This window comes from Anser brachyrhynchus, assembly GCF_964034855.1.
Source record: "Anser brachyrhynchus genome assembly, chromosome: Z".
Classification (NCBI taxonomy): Eukaryota; Metazoa; Chordata; class Aves; order Anseriformes; family Anatidae; genus Anser; species Anser brachyrhynchus.
In genome coordinates, this window is record NC_137697.1 from 8,345,944 (window position 1) to 8,366,539 (window position 20,596).

The window sequence follows — 20,596 nt, forward strand, 5'->3', positions numbered from 1 at the left end:
AATCTAATTTTTTGTGGGCTCCGAAGGTTGAACAGAATGGACCCCACAATCTGATTAATGAATGTTTAATGGGAAATGAAATTAAGTTAAATGTAAAAACAAATGGTTTAAGAAAGGATATTCTTAAAATGTATAAATTTCACATAAAACAATTGATCGCTATTTATCTTTTGCATTTTTATTAATATGTCACAGATCCATTAACACGTTCCAGGTTTACTGCTGGAAAGAAGCGAATCTCTTCTTAATTGAAGTTACTAATATAAAAAAAGTGGAGGATGAGCCTTGCAAATTACTTACCTAAAGTAGGTTGCAATACAGAGAATGACAACAAGCATTGGATAATATATATAGAATCCATCCGCAATGAAGGACAGCACTCTCATTGATCCCATTATCTGGAAAACAAATCCACATGAGCAAGCTCTAATGATATACTTCTACATACAAGTAGATAGCACGAACTTTCTGGTTGTTTTCAGTCTACAATACATGCTAAGTATTATCACAGATCTGATTCAGACAATTGACCCAGAACGTCCAGAAAAAAAAATTTAAAAAACATTTAAAAATGTTTAAGATGCTAGTTCTTTTTATCTCACCTAATCCAGAATCAGTTAAAAATTCATGGATATTTTCATCTGCTATAGAAGGACTACATTAGGACGCTACTTGCTAATGACAAAGGTAGATGCCACTTGCTGTCAGAAATCAATTGCTCAGTAAAATCAAACTCAGTATTTTTCAGTGGCCAGTTAGATTTGGTATTAATCCATAAAGATGGAAAAATTATGCTAAAGCCAGTGGAACCTACTAAAGCTGTCAGGAAGGGTAGAACAGCTTGCGCTCTCCAGCATAATGCTGTACTTTCTTAAGACAGAGACCAAAACAAAAAGCAGAGTTGTCAACAACTCCTGTGTAGCTAGCAGTCATTACCAAACTCTTGCTCTGTTACTGTCTAATATTAGTGAAAAAATAAATGAATATTTGAATCTCACTACAAAAAGTATTACAAACTATTTTTCCTATTCTCTGAACCATACAAAGCCTCAATACCATATTTTCTGTACTTACTGATGTGTAAGCAGTTGGCTGAGCGTCTCTGTGAGAGATTGTTGCATCCATATGGGTCAAGCCCAAAAAGTTCAAGCATAACGGTGGAGTAAGACGGCAAAATAACCTGCACAAATGTAAGAGATAACAGCATTTAAATCAATCTCTTGCATTAAAGATATTAAGAAATCATAATAAGATGTATGGCCTTCAAGGCCAGGTTGGATGGGGCTTTGGGCAACCTGGTCAAGTGGAAGGCATCCCTGCCCACAGCAAGGGGCTTGGAACTAGATGATTTTTAAGGCCCCTTCCAATCTAAACCATTCTGTGATTCTATTATCACAGAATAATGATGAACAGCTCAGTAGGTTTTAGACCCATATGATTATAAATGAAAGAATATAAGTAGGAGTTTAACTGATACTTTCAATTGACTACTCAGCAGAAAATCTGCAAACTGTGTGTCACATACTCACATGCCACTGAAAAGGAGACTGTATGCATCTGTCTGATGATGTGAAGCTAAGTAGTAATAGTTAAATACACGGATCCTGAAGACAGTGGAATAAACACAAATACTTAGGAAAAAGATGGTAAGAAAACAGGCCATCTGGAAAAGAAAAGTGAAATTTGAATGTAGAACTGTCCTGGTTTCAGATAGGATAAAATTAATTTTCTTCCTAGTAGCTGGTATGATGCTGTGCTTTGTATTTAGAATGAGAACAATATTGATAACACAATGTTTTAGTTGTTGCAGAGCAGTGCTTACACTAATTCAAGGACTTTTTACTTTCTCGGGCAGCACTGCCGCAAGAAGGCTGGGGTTGCACAAGAAGCTGAGGGGAGATACAACCAGCACAGCTGTCCCAAACTGGCCAAAGGGATATCCCAAACCATATGGCATCACACTTAGCAATAAAAATGGGGGAGTTGGCCAGGAGAGCTGACACTGTTTGGGGACTGGCTGGAGAACAGCCAGTAGGTGGCAAGCAATTGCATTGTGCATCACTCGTTTCACTTGTTTTTTCTGTTTGTCATGTTTTGTTGTTGTTTGTTTGTTTTTAATTAAACTGTTCTAAACTCAAACCACAAGTTCTTGAATCTTCCATTTCAATTTTCTCCCCCACACCACTGCTGGCCAGGAATGTGCAAACAGCTGTGTGGTGGTTAGCTGCTGGCCAGGTTAAAACCACAAGAACTCTACCAATGTGTTAGCACACAGTCTGAGTATGCAACAGGTTGACTGCAGTGTAATTTTTCATTTTGAGACAGGACAGTAACACCAACTCTGAGATGAGTTTCAGGTGTTTTTTTTTTCTAGTTTAAATTTTGAATGATAGTTGAAAAGTTCCATGCTTCATATAACACAACTGATGTTAGAAACATTTGTTCCACTACTTATTATGTAACTGGCATTAATATAAGTGATTTATAATTACTATGACTGATTTGGCATTTTCTTCCCATAAATAGTATTAAAAACAGGTATTTTAAGTTCATTAAGTTCAACCTATTTTATTAGTATATTGAAATATTTCATCTCATCTCCTTTCCTGATACTTTTGTGCACTCATATGCTAGCCACATCTCCCAGAACTGGATTTGTGGTTGGCAGCACATTCCAATTTAGGAGAAGGGCCACACACGGTCAATCAGACGCAAAGTCAAATATTTAAGTTCCAAGCTAATGTTGCACATTTTATTCTACACCTGGTGTTCATGACAGTGGGGCTACTACTTCACCCTGTAATAGACAAATATAACAAGTGGCAAGAGGCAGACCTCCTCCACAAAAACAAAATTTCATATTTTGTATTTTACAGAGCTTCTGAAAGCTGACATTATTTACAGAGACTTGTTTTTAAATCAGTTTGGTCTACTACTATTGTAATAACATTCTAGCTATAAAGGTTTTTGTTGAGTGATCAAACTTACCTCTATGTATATATAATTATATGTCTTTTCTGCCAGCTGTATGAAAACTGCAAATAGTGATAAAACCGGATTTGTGCTGAAAAATGTGCACTCTGACCACACGACGATTACAGAGAACATGGCCAAAACGACTGCAAGAACCCTGTAAAACCATGGTCGTAGAAGACATTCCCAGTACCACTCTGAAAAACAAATACACATACAACCCTAATGGGTTAACACAACCAGAAACAGAACTCTCTCAAAACACTGCTATAAACTTCTTGCATGCACACCCTTAAAATCAAGGCTTGAATGTGTGACTCCACAAATTCAAATTCAGAACTTTTCTGATGCCTAGGGATTTGGCTCACCCCTAAGGAATCGTATGCACAATTGTGGAAAACATTGGGATTTTGGGGGTAAATTTTGCAAAAATGATGAAGGGCAGCAGAACAAGACTCTTCACTTTCAGCCCAAATACTATGGGTGACCCACTTTTTATTTGTTTGTACATCTGTTACTCTACCATAACCAAAGCTTAGGCTGTAAAATTAAGTTTTCTTACCCCACCAATAACTCACTGCTAGTACACAACAAATTAGAAGTTAATACATGATGAGAAGACACTTTCTAAAAAGATACACCAGCAACCACATCTCCTAATATTCAATTCATGACAGACGAAGAGTCCTTTTTCCTTCAATCCACAAGGGCTTACACCCCGACAATATCCTACAAATATAGAAGGTAGCCATGATCTATTAATTTGAAGTTTCTATTTTTCTTTCTTTTAAAGATTCAGAAGTTTTCAATGACTATTGCAACAGGCTACAGCTATTAGTTTGTAAAAAGTTTATGGCCAAGTGCAAAAATTAATACCTGATGGCTATTCTGTTAAATAAATGCACCAAAATGCACATTTGCTTCCTTCTACTGTAACTGAACATTTTCATATAAAACAATCTGTTCTTCTCACAGAACATTACCAATTAATCCAGTAAATTTAACTGTAGATATAAAACTGTAATTGGTTTACATGTTCAAATCTGCACAACAGCACTTACCAACAGTTGGTGTGTAGAAATACTGAACAAATTTATTCTCTGGTTCCTGGGACTGAAACGTATGAACAAATTGTCGAGTTGCACTAGTTTCATTTTTTGCCACATCTTCTAAGTAAAAGGCTTGTTCTAAAAGAATTTGCCACTGGACCTGTGTACGACGATGCCTCTGTACTGAATAAATTACCTATCATAAATTCCAAGAAATTATGGTTACAACATACTCATTTCAAAAAATGAGAGAAAAGCCTTGCAAAAATACGTTAAATTCTACATTACAGAACTGCAAAGATAATTCTGTATGCTCACAAAAGCAGACAGTTAACTATCTTAATAGAAAAGTCCCAAGAGAACTACACGACTTCTGGGTTTTGCTCTTCTTTTATCACAATTGATGTGTAGCATTAACAGCCTCCTTTTTCCAAAATACCACTTTATTTTTGAGTCTCAGTGAATGCCACTCTTTCACTAGTTACTTTTTAAGAATTCACTGTCAATCAGTCGTTACAAGGCCATCAAAAATCATCAAATCATCACAGCAATTAAAATATTTTCAAGTTGTCTAGTGACAAGAACAGTTCTCACATATCCAGAAAACAGATCTGGATCATTTGGGATATTAAAATTCATATTTTCTTTTGCTGAGAAAAGTTAAGTAGCATCCCAAAAAAACACTACATAGAGCTATTCAGGTAAAATCTGAAAATCTTAGCTTGATTTGCATTTATTCTCATTACATTAGCATAAATTGGGCACTCTGTCATTTATTAATGAGAGAATATCTAATTATATATACATATTATATATTATTACCTGCTTGTGAAGTTTGACCAAACTTTTTTCACTTGGATAACTGTTCTGTCTTTCTTCAAAATCTTCATAATCATCCATGTTCCTACCCATTCTTTCCTGGTACTCATTAGGACACTGGTAAGAAAAAGAAAATTGACTGAAAGATGCAGGAAAATGAAATGGTTTCTGTTAATTATTTTTAAGATGTTTTAAGCATTTTGTGTAACAGAAAAGCTCACTCTAAATATAGATGCCAGTATCAAAAGGAAAAAAAAAAAAAATCTATCTTCTACAAGTAGAAGAAAAGTCCATATTTTCTTGTTCAAGAAAGATCAGCATGATATTCTTAAATAATTCAAAGTGCCATATCTGTTTATCAAAAACATACTTCGTGTTTTGAATGAATTCAGAATAAGGCATACAGCAAAAAACAGATGGCATTTGCTACATACCTCATTATACTTCAAAAGAAGGTTTTATAAGTAATCAACTGCTACTACTTCCGTTTCTAATATACTATGTATCTCAAAAGACATCAGATAATTACATTCATCTTAAGAAATCCTTCTGTAAAGAATTTCAACTCCAAGTCTGGTCAGAAAGCCACAAAACTCCAATTAGAGATTTTATGTTAAATGGAAAAGAAAACAAGCAACAGGTGCAGGATGTGCTCCCACCTCCATGAACGGTTATTGCAAAAGATGTGCAATTTTTTTATTTTTATTTTTTTACTATTGTTATTATTACTTACCTTTTTCAGTATTGTGTCAACGCATTTTCTCAAGGGGTGATTATACTTGATACTCTCACTTACTTTACGGACTTCCTGTTGAGAAGAAAAAAAAAAGTTGTTTCAATATGTTAACTAGATATAACTTTACAGGGTCAGGTAAGAGCCCCATCCCTGCCAATGGAAACACTAACCATCAGAGCCTCTAACCAGCAAAGCTTGCCCATGGCAGGTGGGGTGGAATTAGATGATCTTTAACGTACCTTCCACCCCAACCCATTCTATGATTATTAGACATCTAAAAAAAGACAACTGAATGTGTATTCACAAAGAAGTTGTGTATTTAAAAAAACATACCACATTGACAGTGTCCAAGTATTACTCTGCAATTGTGTAGAGGATTGGTTTCTATGCACGCATGTTGAAATGGAGCATACCTTCCTGTTTTAGTTGTACATAACGGAGTCTCCACCTTACCTTGTTTAGTTTCACTTTATTACTTCAAGTAGCTAAATGAGTATCTTTTTACACTATCTTCTATCTTGCTCACATTTATCTCTACATAGCTGGCTTCTAAGACTATTTGATATTTATGAGTAATAAAACAGCTAAATAATTTGTTAGAAACAATTCTAGCAGTTTATCAGGCTTAGTGAGAACTAGGTTTTATTTTTCATCCTATCAACAATGCAGAGACAATCTTTTGATGGTGTTCTTATTATTACAAACTGTACTTTAAAAAAAGATACAAGTTGTAGAGTCTAGACAACAGAAGTAATTGTGAAAGTTTAGAAATCACATCCAACAGGACGGTTAGGCAGACAGAAGAACTTCGTTTGTTTAGTGCAACAAGGAAGGCTAAGTAGATGCAGACAGTTCTTCGATGTTTAAAAGGCTGTTCTAACAGGTGGGTTTCAGTGACTCAGAATTCCGTCTGAATCTACTGAGCAAAAAAATTGCCATTATATGGTACGATACAGAAAAACAAACAAAATCCTGCAAGAATGTCTGTAAAGGTCAATCCTAACATTCAGCCCTGTTAAGTACAGCACCAGAATAAAAAAAAGTAAATAAAACCAAACAATTTTGTTAGGTGTCCTCTGGTACTATGATTTCTAGAGTTTTAGTAATGTCTTCCCTCTGATAAACGAAGAAAACAAAAGCTTAAACTTAAGCGGGTGAGAGCTAAAACTTGGTGATTTATTTGCCATAGCAGCAATGTATAATTTACAATCAAGTTCTCAGTCAGCACTGGAATTCTTAAGAATTTTTGCTTATTATCAAGTATTTCACTGTTCTTACGAAGGTTAGAAAATAGAGAAAATATACTGGCCAAGAATTCTAAAGGAATAGTGCAATTGTTTATAGATTGAAAGAAAAAAAAAAAGAGTATATTACCAGATCTTAATTCTTGAAACAAGATTTTATGCATTATATTGTTAATGCGTAATAATACGTTGGGTAAGACAATCTCAAAACCTGTCAGTCATTCTACTAAAGAACAGTCCAGTGCAAAACAGCAAGTGCTACTAGCATGGTAAGCAAAGTTTCTGATGCTCTTTTTCTAGTAAATTTTGTAGTAAATTTTGTCTTTGAAATGCTGTTATTGAAGGAGTGAAGATTCTACTATTATTTTCTTTGGTGACAGGTCAAAATAAGTTACCACCCTACCCTACAAGTCTTCTGAAACATTACTTCTAAGCCATGGTATTACAGCAATACAGCAAGCAACAGCAATTCAATGGGTTGGTTTTCCATTCTGTTCTTGAACTACATAAGAGACTATTGCTCAATCACACAAGCAATAATAATGTCTCTCTCAAGAGAAACTCTTTGAAAAACCAGTGATCTATCGATTCTGTTCTCAAAAGGCACACACTGTAGTCTTGCAAATTCAACTTAAAAATTCTTCAAGATTGCAGAAACACACTGGAAGCAGAGCACAAAAGCAAGACATACATGTTTTGCTAGTGTTCCTGCAAATTATTTGTACACTAGATTTTCAAGCATCACTCTGGAATGTTATTAATTAGTCACCAATATTACTCCAAAAGGGCCAGTAAAAGAAAAAAAACAACAACAAATTATGACTATCAAGTTGCCATGAAATACAGGTTCTTCTATTTCTCTTTTGATTTTTATCAGTGTCATCAAGTGGCACACTATGATGATTTTCTTAATTTACAGATACTTCAAATTTCATGCTACTTGTGCTTCTTGCCAAGAAGTATGTTAACACCAGGAAATTCAGAGATGAACAACAGCAGCCTTCACTTATTTCACAGCAAAATCTAGTTACTTACCTCCATAACATCCTCTAAATTTTCCTCTGCATCTGCTTTTTCAGTCATTAGTTTGGCAGCTTTGAAATAGGTCTTCATGAGAAGATAACCCCTCTTAGCCCCATTCCAGTGAGAACGAGGAATTTCCACCAAACCATAGCCCAAAAGCAGCACGAGAAGAAAGAGACCCCATGTGTTTGCAGCAGCTATCCCAATAGTCTGAAGTTGGTTCCTTCAAAACAAACAGGAAAAAAAAGAAAAACAAATTACAACCTACTTCCCACCTGCAAGAAAGTAACTTTGAAGTATCTGTGCTCCAAGAGGGCTTTCAAATTTACAGGAACAAACTCAGTATCATCTGTAATTCTTGTCTAGGCCCAGTCTGTTGCCTTGGCTGCATTTACAACTGCCATGATTTTTCCCTACCTCTCACATTTCTGAAAGCAGCAAAATGTTCTTTCAGGTGCACCCTCTCTGGAGGGAGACATAAGCATTTGGTCTCAAAATACGTTCCTTTAGGAAAGGACATGAACTTCGCAAATGTAATTAAAATGAGATCAAAATACCATAATTGGAATCTCTCTAAGAAACAGCCTCAGAACCCAGGATTAGTATTTCAGAAACAGAAGTTGAAAGCAATTAGGCAGTACAAAACAGCATTTACTACTCTATCTAGCATGGAAGAGTATCAGCGGTGTTATAAGTATCAATTTTCTTAAAATTACCTTATGAGCTTTAAGTAGAATCTACCAGTATTACACGGGAAATACTGTCAAAGATGTTTTGAAAGCACTGAGAAAAAGTTTCAGCACTAGAGACAAATGCATTTTCAGTGAGTGGAAAAAAATAACATCACTGCAAATACAAAAACAATTCCCCTGCCCTACAAAAAACCAGAAAGCTACAAGAGAAAATTCCTACAAAGTCAACTTATCTCTTTCCATTTGAAAAAATTAACAAAATTCTGCCTAGCAAAAATCAGATCAACTATTTGTTTTAAAGACACATTTTATCCACAGAACATGTTTACGCTGGCCATTTATGTGTTTTTTTTTTTTTTTTACTTTTTTTTTTTTTTTAAGAACTCATGCAAGTACTTACAACATTACTCTTACCATTGTAAATTGAACTTTGGGTTTACAGCAACATATATTAAAAACGCTCCAAAAATCAGCAAGTAAGTGCCATAGTAGATTGCATTCTCAATCAATGCAGTTTTAATCTTTCCAGTAATGGAGAACCCTCCTGACCTAGCATAGGACTGCATGAAAGGTAGCAGAATCCTAGGAAGAAAGCAAACAATACCAAAAAGTAGCTTATCAGTGGCAAGATACTGACACAGGAGTGTTTAAGTTAAAGACTCTCAAGCTTCTAACAAAATGAGCTAACTATATGTTTTTATCCTAGGTGTACCAGTCCAAGGGTAAACCTGAAAAAAAAGTTGTAGATAAAAGCAATATGGTTAGCTTTACTATAAAAAAAATCTCTGTTAATCAAGAGCTCACTACCAATCTTCTTGACTGAGCTACAAAAATAATATGAGGATGGGCTGATCACAGACCATACATCAATCTAAACCAAAAGCACAATCCGTTTGCTGTAGCTGTATCTATAGTTTTATATAGTATGAACCGATTAAACCAAATAATTTATAGTATTACTCAGAAATTGCGCAATTTATTCATAGCACTATTTTGATGTCCTGTAGTCTAAAGTACAATTACATTACATATATAATATATATTATATATATATGTATTACATATACTGTTCAGATGTTAGACATAAATTATACACTTATCAGTCCAACTGTCATTCCTTTGTCTTACTTACCATGTTAAAAACTGTGATGTCCAGTACACAACACGCCAGAAAATTGGCATAATTCCATCAGGAATATAACTCCATGGTTTGAAACATCTTTGCTTGCTGTAACAACATAAGAAAACTTATTATTAGTTTTAAGGTCAATAGTATAGATTTTTTTTCCTATAAATTCCCCTACCAAGGAAGGACTTTGAAAAAAGCAAAAAAGTAATACACTGCTATTTAAGTAGGTAACCATCTACCACCTCGGTAAAGAATGAACTGTATTTCCATGTAAAAAGTATTTAGCATTCTCCCCATTAAAAATAAGATATCTGGACAGGATGGCTTGTGGGTTTTTTTGTTTTGTTTTTTTTTTTTTAAAGAGAAAGAACAGCTCAAAGACTAAAGAAAATGAAACAATTTTAATAAACAATTTACTGGCTCAATTTTTTTTTCTGTGCAAGGAGTACTTCATGCAAAGAAAAAATATTTCTGTAGACAGATCATTCAGCTTTAGCTAGTGGAGGAGATTATTCAGGAATATCTAGGGAGTCCATCACCTAGACATACTACCTATATCATTTAGTGGTAACAAAGTATATTAGTTGTTCTGTAACCCAGTCCACTTTAGTCAGACTTCCATGAACTAATTTGTTGAGCCAATATTTTTCTGACAGGTAGCACTTGCTTCAGGAAACCCAAGAAAGTCATGAGAGCCTTTTAAAAAGAAGACAGCAAGTGACAAAGTGGCCATCTACACTAAGACATTCTTTTTTTTTTTTACCCCCCACACCTATCTGGGTAATGAAATATTGGTGAGTCAAGGGGTAACATTACCAGTTTAATAGGAGTATCTATTGAGAAATAATTGATGTTTTCCAGAGTCAAACTAGTTAAGCCTGTGTTGTGAGTTTTTATGTACATAGCCTACATATTTTCAAACTATCAAATTACCATAGTATGACAGGCTGTGTGACTAAAACATTTCAAAGTTTTAAGAGCTGATTTGCACTAATAGTATCAACGCAATTAGGTTAATATTCCTATTTGATAAGTCATATACTACAACACCCATCAGCATACTCTGGAATTATAGATAAATTAAAAGGCTATTAATAGTCTTCAAATCATGTATTTATCTACATTTAACTAACACACACTGAGCAGTCTTAAATAGAAGGTTAAAAGTTGCATCACTAAATCTGGCATTTTACAGTTCTTCCACTGATATACGACTTCCAGGTAGTCTCCACTTTGGAGTAACAAACCTGGCAATACATGACACATAACCAAAACTTTAAATGTTCTAAACACCTTACAGGTCCTACACTGTGTGTACCTACAAGGTGTGGAAATAGCTAATGGAGGTGAAAGTGCCACACACAGAAGGAGCCAACATTCATCTACATTCCCCATGCTTTAGGGATGATCTCCTTCCTGCCTGAAAAAAGCAAGCAGGCCATTGTTACTTTGGCAGTATACTATCAATTTAATTAACTCCGAAATTTCTAGCCAGAGAGGTTCAGACTGGACACTGGGAAAATGTTATTTACCTTGCCAAACATTGAAGGAGGCTTCCTAGCGAGGCGGCTGATGCCCCATGCCTGACAGTGCTCAAGAGGCAATTGGACAATGCCCTCAGTAACATGCTTTCTTTCTTTTCTGGTTAGCCCTGAGGTGGTCTGGAGTTGGACTCAATCTTTGACGATCATCTGAACTATTCCAAGATACAACTATATCCAACTGAACTATTCTATTCTAACTCCAATTATTATATGTGCCATTATAATAAGTAAGTAGATATGTTGCTTGCATATAAGAAAAGTCTACTAATCTTTACATTCATAACATGTAAAATTATCTTTCCTTCATACTCCTAAAGGCTTCAGATCTGAAAATCTAAGCATTCACCAAGGCATCTCCTGACGGATAAGCAAGATTGTTCAAAAAAGCTTCCTTCTATCTCTTTAGCAACAAAACAGAAGAAATTATGGTGAAATGAAAAAATAAATAGCAATACTTCGGTAATCAACTAGAACTATTGTTATTACAAATAACAGATGCGCTACCAACAGATGCGCTTTTCTTCATCTTCTCTTCCCTCACGCTCCTGTATGCTTACTATCTTCAAATATCACATCACACAAATAACATTTGTTTATTAGTCCTAAAAACACAGTACACTCCTATCATTTAAAAAAAAGAAAATCATAAAATACTTCTTTAAGAATTCTAACAAAGAAAACATGCAACTCATACCTTGGAGCAAGAGTAACGTAAGAGCCATTACTTTCTGCAGGGCTGGAGTTAACAGCAAGTTTGCATCGATTATAAATTGTCTAAAAGACAAATATACATATGTATATATATATTTTTTCCATCAGTGACAAGCAAAAAATACAATGTTAATCTAAAAATAACAAGTCCCATTTTTAAAGACAATTCCTGTCCTCTGAATTTACATTTGGGAGCAATTTATCTAACACTCAAAACAACACTTAATCAGCAGGACAATTAAGTAAAAAATTGAAAGTGTTTTTATGCTGTTGAAACAGATTTTTAAAAAAATTCTATAAAAATTCTAAAACATTTGAAAGATTCATTTACTGATGAAATTAACAAAATTGACTGTAAACAGAGAAACAGTCATGAAAAAAGTGATGTGTTTAGTTTAAAAAGATACTATCTGAAAACATTATTTGCTTTTTAAGATATTATCTACTGCAATTAAGAGTTAAAAAAGAAATACACATTTTACACAACAGAATGGAAAACCTTACAAGTTTCTTACCGTACTAACATCCAGAGGCAGTATAAACACAATAAGAAAGCAGAGATACCAAGCCAGTAATGTTGCTACGATCACCAGTCTATGCTGTTTCTTGAAGTCTCCATACCGATGAAGTAGGAATAAGGCCAGAAAAAAGACGAATACTATCTCAAGTCCCAAAGCTGCACCACTCATTATTGAAGGATCACTCCAGCCACACAGTGCAGCTCACGTGAAAGTAGATCAGAACTGTAACACAAGAAAACATTTAATTACATTAAAATATCTGTATATTATATATGCAGAAAAGAGCTGTTTAACTGTCATTTTTAAACGCAATAATAGACTTTTCTGATTTCACACAAGGACTCTGATAACACGAACAAGATTTTCAGCAAGGTGCTCTGAAGTTCTCTGCAGAAATCAAAATATCATGACATTCCAATTTGTCATTTCTAGCAACACAGCAGAACTACTCTATTTCATCTTTGTGGTCCAGAAGATCCAGAAGTCAATTCTTCTGTCTGTTAGTAAGACTATAGTCCTAATTTTCAGGATTAGTATAAATTCTAAAAGAAAAGCTATTCCTTTTTTTTTTTTTTTCCCCCTTCCAGATGAAATCAACTATTTTGGACAAAAGAAAGGTTAAAAATTAAATGTTTCCAGAAAGCTAAAAAGTAGCTTTTTTAAAATGAACCGTTCCTCAACCATGCATTTAAATTTTCCACTCTTAGTTAATCGAGCATAAAAATACAGTGAAATATAGGTTAGTCTACTTGTGATATAGCTCTTTTTAGATTTGAAATTTCACGTAACAAGAAACAACATACCAGCTGATTAATTCACCTTCCTACTCCTCTTCTGCTCTTCTTCAGAAGAGCACAGGTCTCAGTTCATTCATATTAGACTTGCTACACTTTTCTTTTCTCTGCACTTATTTACTCTGTTACAGTCAGGACTGCTGGAAATACTTAGCCATATTCATACAGGCATGTCATTAAGTAAAGGGCCAGTGAGCTGCACAAATCTATTAGAGAAAATTTCACCAACTTGTTACATGGTTAGTTAAAATGCTTCTAGATTGATTTTATTCTTTTTTTTTTTACAAGTATCATTTTAATCACAGATACTTCATATATTAAAAAATAATAATGTTTATTTTTCTGGTCAGACTGGTTTGCCTTTCCACCAAAGTTACCATTTTAGCTGGTTTCATTCAACTGAAATACTTTTTAGCACGGCTTCCTCACTGTCGTATTTTTAATTGCTTTCACTTTTGACTGAATTTCAAAGATTTAAAAGACAGGATACTACTAAAATTTCCCTCAGAATTCCTTCAGAAAATTCCTTCAGAACTTGTTAAAGTAAACCACTTATTTACTAAGCTCTCAGTACACTGCTTAAGCAGGTATGTCATGTATGAAAGCACAACTGAAAGTTGTCTTATTTCCAATAAAGAAAATGGTTATTCTGTGATTTTTTCCTAAGGATTGGTCTCCCCCATTGTGCTCCTTTTGTAATTAATTTCCAAACAGTGAAAGTAGTCTTTTTAATCCGTTAACTGTTGTCCACTGAGCATCCCATATTCTGAAAACAGATTGAGTTACCTTCTTGTATCTTGTAAGAAATGCATACATGCACTTTTTATCTTTTATTCATCTTAGTATGTTTATTGAATAATTAGTATTTCTAATTATTTAATTATTCTAATAATTCTAATTAGAATCATTCTCGTTATTAATTATTTCTAATGTGAGGTCAAAGCATCCCCTTACTATCTGCCTGTCCTACATTTTGGACAGACAATTTGTAAATCGTGAATGCAGGATACCTAACTAATTTCTCTGTAACTTACTCTGAGCATGTCCTTGTGCTTTCTATTGTATCATTCTTGTTTCCTCAGAAAACAGAAAATCTTTCCTATTTCTAGTATAATAGTGAAATCCACCAAGAAGCGTTTCTTCTCCATTCATATTTACTTCATTAAGCCAGTACTATCTGACATACGTAGCTTTGGGTGCCTATTATAGCCACACCTTATGCTATGTAAATACCATTATACAGCATATGCTCCATGAGTCACACCTATACAACTTTTTACCAGTCATACCTAAAGAGCTGCAATCAAGATTGAAGGTAAATTTTCTTGTGCAAGATGCTGCACTGTTTCTACCATGATGGGATCCAAAAAAGATTACAAACATGCACCAAACATTCTAAAATAAAGAAGGAATTGAGTTGTACCATAATTTCAACCACTTTCAAAGACAAAAGCAACTTCGTAGTTATCCAAGTAAACAACATCTTTTTTGCTCTTCACCTGGCTCCTAATTTAACTCTCAAAATACAAAATGAAAGGCATCATTTTGAAAGGCATACCCTCAGTAAGTTTGCAGATGACACCAAGTTAGGTGCGAGTGTTGATCTGCTTGAGGGCAGGAGGGCTCTGAAGAGGGATCTGCGTGGCCTGGACCCATGGGCAGAGGCCAACTGTATGAGGTTCAACAAGGCTCAGTGCCGGGTCCTGCATCTGGGGCACAACCCCCAGTGCAGGGCTGAGGAAAGAGTGGCTGGAAAGTTGCCTTCTGAAAGAGAGCTGGGGGTATTGGTTGAGAGTTGGCTGAACATGAGCCATCAGTATGCTCAGGTGGCCAACTGCATCCTGGCTTGGATCAGGAATAGTGTGGCCAGTAGGACTGGGGAAGTGATTGTCTCCCTGTACTTTGCCCTAGTGAGGCCATACCTCAAACACTCTGTTCAGTTTTGGGTCCCTCACTACAAGAAGGACATCAAGGTGCTGAAGTGTGTCCAGAGAAGTGCAAGGAAGCTAGTAAGGGCCTAGAGAATGTGTCTTATAAAAGCAGCTGAGGGAGCTGGGCTTCAATAGCCTGGACAAGAGGAGGCTCAGGGGAGACCTCACTGTACTTTACAATTACCTTAAAGGACGTTGTAGTGAGGCAGGGATCAGGCTCTTCTCCCAAGCACCAAGTGGCAAAACGAGGGGAAATGGCCTCAAGTTGCATCAGGGGAGGTTTGGGTTGGATGTTAGGAGAAATTTCCTTATCAAAAAAGTTGTGCAGCAGTTGTGCAGAGGAATAGGCTGCCCAGGGAAGTGGCTGAGTCACCATGCCTGGAGGTCTTCAAGAAAGATGTAGAGGTAGAACTTAGTAGCATGGATTAGTGGTGGACTAGGTTAAAGGTTGGACTAGATGATCTTAGAGGTCTTTTCCAACCTGAATAACTATGATTGTACCAGACTACAACTAATGACAAATTGTTTTGAAACAATGTATACACATTTTCAAAATTTCAGTTCAAAAAATTTTTTACAGAAATAGGTTAAAACTAGTTCCTAACACAAACTGCTTAAATGCAAGGTGAGAAGCATAATGCTAGAGAGGAGCTCTTACTGCGAACAAAATTCTGCCTAATAGGACAGCCATATTTGAGACCCACAGTACTAGAATTACTTGTATCAGGACTTAAAATATATTACTGCAGGGCATGCCTCTCTGTGGCAAGCAGCATTTGCCTCTGAACCTGGTCGTTAGCTCAAAGGTAAACTGCTTTCCCATAATTCCGTTTCTTCGCTTTGACAGGCTTCTCACTATTAGCACATGACTCCACAGTATCAGCTGGCTGAAATTCCTGAACCCTTAAAGAATTTTCTCCTGAAATCAATGAACTCGCTCAGAATGTTGTCTCTGCTTAGACAATGCTCCTTGAGCACTTAGAAGACGTAACAAGTTTCCTCACTGAAGGGAAGAGCACCTATCAGCACACTCCATTTCTGGGGAGTAAAGCACCTACGATTTAATACAAGTAAGATCAAAAGCTGGAAAATTGACACTGGGAATGAAAATGAGCCAGTAAAAACCAAGGGTATGCTCTTGTTTAGGCTTAGAATTTTCTTGTTTTGTTTCAGACACAGGCAAAAATAGTAAGTTTTTAATCTCATGAATGGAAGAGTTTGGTTACCCCCATACAGGACACAAGTTTCAAAATTCTGACATGAAATCTTCTGAGGTCCAAACCCAGCTAATAACTCTTAACAAGCACCATCAAGAGTTCAGTTCACACTTAAATTATCTTGGAAACTCCCTACCATCAAGTCTTAAATTACCTTGCCAACCTCAAGACTAACCAAGCTCATGACCATCTACATTACAAATGAACTAACTACTCAGCCTGGTGCAGAAATACTCAAATTACTAAATGAAACAGCAGAAACAAAAACTATAATTTCTTTGAGCTTTTATATAGCACTGTATTTAGTAACAGAGGTACACTGACATTATATCATTAAAGAATGCCTGAAAAGAGTAATGCTTATTTGTGAAGGAAGCCCCTTGGTCTCACTAAAGTAGACTCCCAATTCCTCTTTAATCAGAAATTCCAGATTAGACTGTACCATAGGTTTATTATTTTCAAAATTCGTAGGTTGTTATTTTACTAGTAGATTGTTCATTTTGCAGACTAATCTAATTGCTGCTTTTGCCCTTCCCAGTTTTTGTTATATCAAACTTTCTGCAGATGTCTCAGGGTTGTCCTTGACAGTCTGCACAGCTTCCCCATTTCCTTCTGCACTGAGATAGAAACCACACAGCATGCAAGCTAATGCCTGAACTGAGGGTAAAAAATGCTTCACACATCTTACTGAAACATACAGAGGTATGACTTGCATGACATTCCTTATATGCATTCTGCTCCTTATGGCCCCCAAATTCTTTCCTTCTAAGAAACACAGCATCGTATTTTTGTGTAACTGACTGCTCTTCCTAAAGTGCAGCCCACCACACAACTCTAATGATTTGTATCCCCTCCCTCCCGCTGGCTTCTGAGTCTTGAAGACAATTTGATTTCCACTACCACACTCCATAAGGCCTGCAATTCCTCCTAGCTTCATGCCCACTTCATTTGTAATAATCACATTATTTCAGTATGGAAACTGAAAATCCTGAAGAGCAGCTAACGAAGAACTGACCTCCTCATTCAATTACCTCTGCGCCCCCCACAACAGTAGCTGTTCCCAACTGTTCTTCCCCAGCTTGGTTACAAAAACATCCTGAGAAACAGAACCAAAAGCCCTGTTAAAGCTCAAATACAAACATCTACTTATCCTCCCATATATAGTAGGCCTATTAGTGAAATAAGATTATTTTTAACAATTTGTCCTTGACAAACCGATGCTGTCTTTTACTGATCTGCTATATTCTAGATGCTTAGGAATAGTTTTTGTTCCAGCTGGAGGTGTTTTTTTTTCAGGAATTCAAAAGGAAGCAGATGATCAGTCTGCCAATCTGCCATTCTCCCCATTCCTTCAAAGCTGGAAATAAAGACAGCTATCATATTTCTAGTTTACTTGTCTTAGGTACCTCAGGCATTTTGTTAGACTACCAAAGCCTATTTTTGTTGCTTTTCTTGAAATATTATAGGGTAAAGATCATAAAATCAAATTCAAAAAATTACATTTTTAGAAATCTTGGATATTTCAGTTAAAACCCTTGAAGAAGAAGCAAGTAGCTAAAGATTTCCTTGCCTAATTCTGTGTTTTAAAACTTTAACACCAAAATTACATCAGAAAAAAATTGTCATCAAGGAAGTTACCAAACTATGGAAAAGATACCAAAGACAGTAATGGACAATACTAAACGAGAGCCACAGCATACTGAAAAAAGCGTCTGTGCAACAGCATCTCCTAACGTGAGCTGAATTCACAGCTCTGGGGCAAGTATAAACCCAAAGCTACCATCTCCAGCAAACATCAGTGGCCAGTTCCACAGTTACCTCTGGGGCAATAATCTCCAAGCTCCCACTGAATGTCTTCCAGCACATTTACCTTTGCAAAAGAAAAATAAAATCTGCCACATCACCTGTGATGTGCTTCTGAAGCCTGCCCTACACTGCAAAACTATGCTGTCAAGAATCCCTAAGTAAGACTGTACAGAAATGCCTAAATTTTTTGGACTGACAGAATTGCCCAACACTAAGATTTTGACGCTTCCATCTTTAAAGAATAAAATGGGCTAACCTCACATTTTAGAAATCATTAAAAGGGAAGAACAAGAGGTCAAGCCACATTTAAAAATAATCCCTTCAGACATCATCACACTCAAGTTTGCTTAGCATGTTTTTTTTTTTTTTTTTTTTCCTTTTTCCTCCAACTTTCATGTTCTACAGTAACCTTTGCAGCATGGGGAATTTATAAGCAGTCAACAGACAGATGAAGGAAGCGCTTCCAAATCTTAGCACAAAGAGAAAGCTATCTAAGGAAAGAAACCATGAGCTGCCAAAGAGAACTGACCAGAGCAGTTACTTGATTGCACTATTTGGGAGAAATAACCTCTGAGGTGAATCAAGAAAATAATCTGCATAGCTTTGTTCTTCTAAGAAACTCTAGTCAGACTATGTACTGACTGATGTTTTATTAGTATTACCAGAGTAATACTATACCATTAGTATACTGAAATGTAAAAAAATATTTTAAAATGATTAAACATTTAATTGTTGTTTTTAAACACTGTGTGGAAAAACATTTCATAACAGCTAATGACTATAAAATATAAATACTGCACTGAGTCCATTCAAAGTGGCAGCATTCTCTAATTTGATGGGAAACCAGGTGGTGTAAGAAAAATGCTCTGTTAGGGAACATAAAGATTTTTGTGGTCAACAGCAAGCAAGGACCAGCAGCACAAACACATGGGAAGTTTATTCACTTACTTGGCACTGTCTCACACTAATAAAGAATATTAAGTACCACAAAGGCTGATGCTTTCATAGAGTTGAGGGGAATACTCTGGAAAAAAACATATTGAAGAAGACAATCTGCTTGAAGGAACTTAAAATTGAAGCAGATATGAAAGCTGTACAGTTACAATATGAATACAAAAAAAGAACAGAAATTGCTACCCCAGGCTGCCAGACGACTGCTCTCACACAAAACAGGTGTCACTCAGGAGGTCAGTCACATGATTACAACCCTAACACTGCCGTAAGACAAACACGCTATTTGGAAATTTAGAGCTTTAAAAAGGTTATAATTGAATTCTACCCCTTTCAGCAAATTCTTCTGCTTTCAGTTTCCTGTGAAATTAAAAGGTTTGACAAATGGAAGAGATGCTGCTGAACAGAGGGTTAAATACAACCCGCTTCTTTTTTTAAAACTAAAAAAAACAACACTCTCTTTCATTTGATTACCTGCTTGAACAACCAGTAAATAACTGATCTGTGCCTTTAGTTAAAACAGAACCGGTTACCACTCGTTCTTTTTAAAGATTACATGACTGCCCATTTGAGTCGCCCCACTGACGACATCCGACTTCACAGCTGTGCATGATTTGCCACGCGTTTCATTCCCATCCCTGGCTTTACGGGCACCTCTCCCCGCCACCACCGACTACACAAAGGGTGGCATTTACAAGCAGGCTACTGACTCAGCGCCGAGCTGTAGGTGTGCTCAGAATTTGGGCCTCCATCCCCAAAAATTTCAAAGCGTGTAGTTTGCACAGAAAGCGTTAACGATAGCATAACGAACCGCCTTACTAAAAGAAACGCAGCGTGACAGGACTGTGCACTCACTGACCTGCAGGGCACGGCCTTGAGACGGTTAGCAAACACTAAGATGCGTGCTCATAACACAGGTGCTCGGGGGCCCTGAAAAAAAGGGAGAAAAGAAAAACAATAACAAAAAAAAAAAAAATGGAGATGCTGATTCCAATGCCTGTTCTCTTCCCCTCCCATTCCCTCTCCCCTTCCCTCTCCCCTTCTTTTCCTTTTTCCTTCTCCTTTCCCTCCCTCTCCTTTCCCTTCCCCTTCCCTCTCCCCTCAACTCATCTCCCTTCCCTTCCCTTCCCCTTTCCTCCCCCTTCACCTCTCTTCCCTCTCCCTTCCCCTTCCCTCTCCCCACCCCTCTCCCCTCACCGCCGCCGCCGCCGCCGCCCGGGGCTCAGCAGCCGCCCCCCCTCGGGCCGCAGCCGCCCTCCATCCGCGCCGCCTTCGCCGCCCTCCTCACAGGGGACGCCTCAGACGCCCAGGCCTCAGGCCGCTCCGGGCCCCTTCCGCGCTGCAGCGAGCGAGCCGGCCGACATTTCCCCCTCGCCACCGCCCGGCGGCGCCGCCGCCGCCACCGCCCCTCCTCGTCGCTGTCGTCGTCTTCGTTCTGTCGTCGCCGTCATCGGCC

General features: G+C 36.8%; 1 protein-coding gene across 12 annotated transcripts in view; it reads right to left on the reverse strand.

The window, feature by feature from the left end:
* Window positions 1-20,576, reverse strand: part of LMBRD2 (LMBR1 domain containing 2) — a 50,597-nt gene extending 30,021 nt beyond the window's left edge. For 3 of the 12 annotated variants that reach the window (XR_013943710.1, XR_013943711.1, XM_080574251.1), the window contains exons 1-14: window positions 20,338-20,555; window positions 20,000-20,070; window positions 12,436-12,663; window positions 11,904-11,983; window positions 9,669-9,764; window positions 8,951-9,118; window positions 7,857-8,067; window positions 5,575-5,649; window positions 4,845-4,958; window positions 4,035-4,218; window positions 2,989-3,170; window positions 1,530-1,663; window positions 1,075-1,180; window positions 301-398 (exon numbers count right to left, since the gene is read on the reverse strand). Coding sequence is in view for 10 of the 12 variants with exons in the window: in XM_080574251.1 (XP_080430377.1) it covers window positions 301-398; window positions 1,075-1,180; window positions 1,530-1,663; window positions 2,989-3,170; window positions 4,035-4,218; window positions 4,845-4,958; window positions 5,575-5,649; window positions 7,857-8,067; window positions 8,951-9,118; window positions 9,669-9,764; window positions 11,904-11,983; window positions 12,436-12,609 (1,622 nt within the window). In the remaining 2 variants the exon portion in view is untranslated. Of the gene's footprint in view, window positions 1-300; window positions 399-1,074; window positions 1,181-1,529; window positions 1,664-2,988; window positions 3,171-4,034; window positions 4,219-4,844; window positions 4,959-5,574; window positions 5,650-7,856; window positions 8,068-8,950; window positions 9,119-9,668; window positions 9,765-11,903; window positions 11,984-12,435; window positions 12,664-15,350; window positions 15,553-19,137; window positions 19,214-19,999; window positions 20,071-20,337 lie in introns of all 12 variants that reach the window. The other 9 variants (XM_080574252.1, XM_080574260.1, XM_080574259.1 and 6 more) reach the window with 9 other exon arrangements.
* Between the last annotated feature and the right edge of the window lie 20 nt (window positions 20,577-20,596).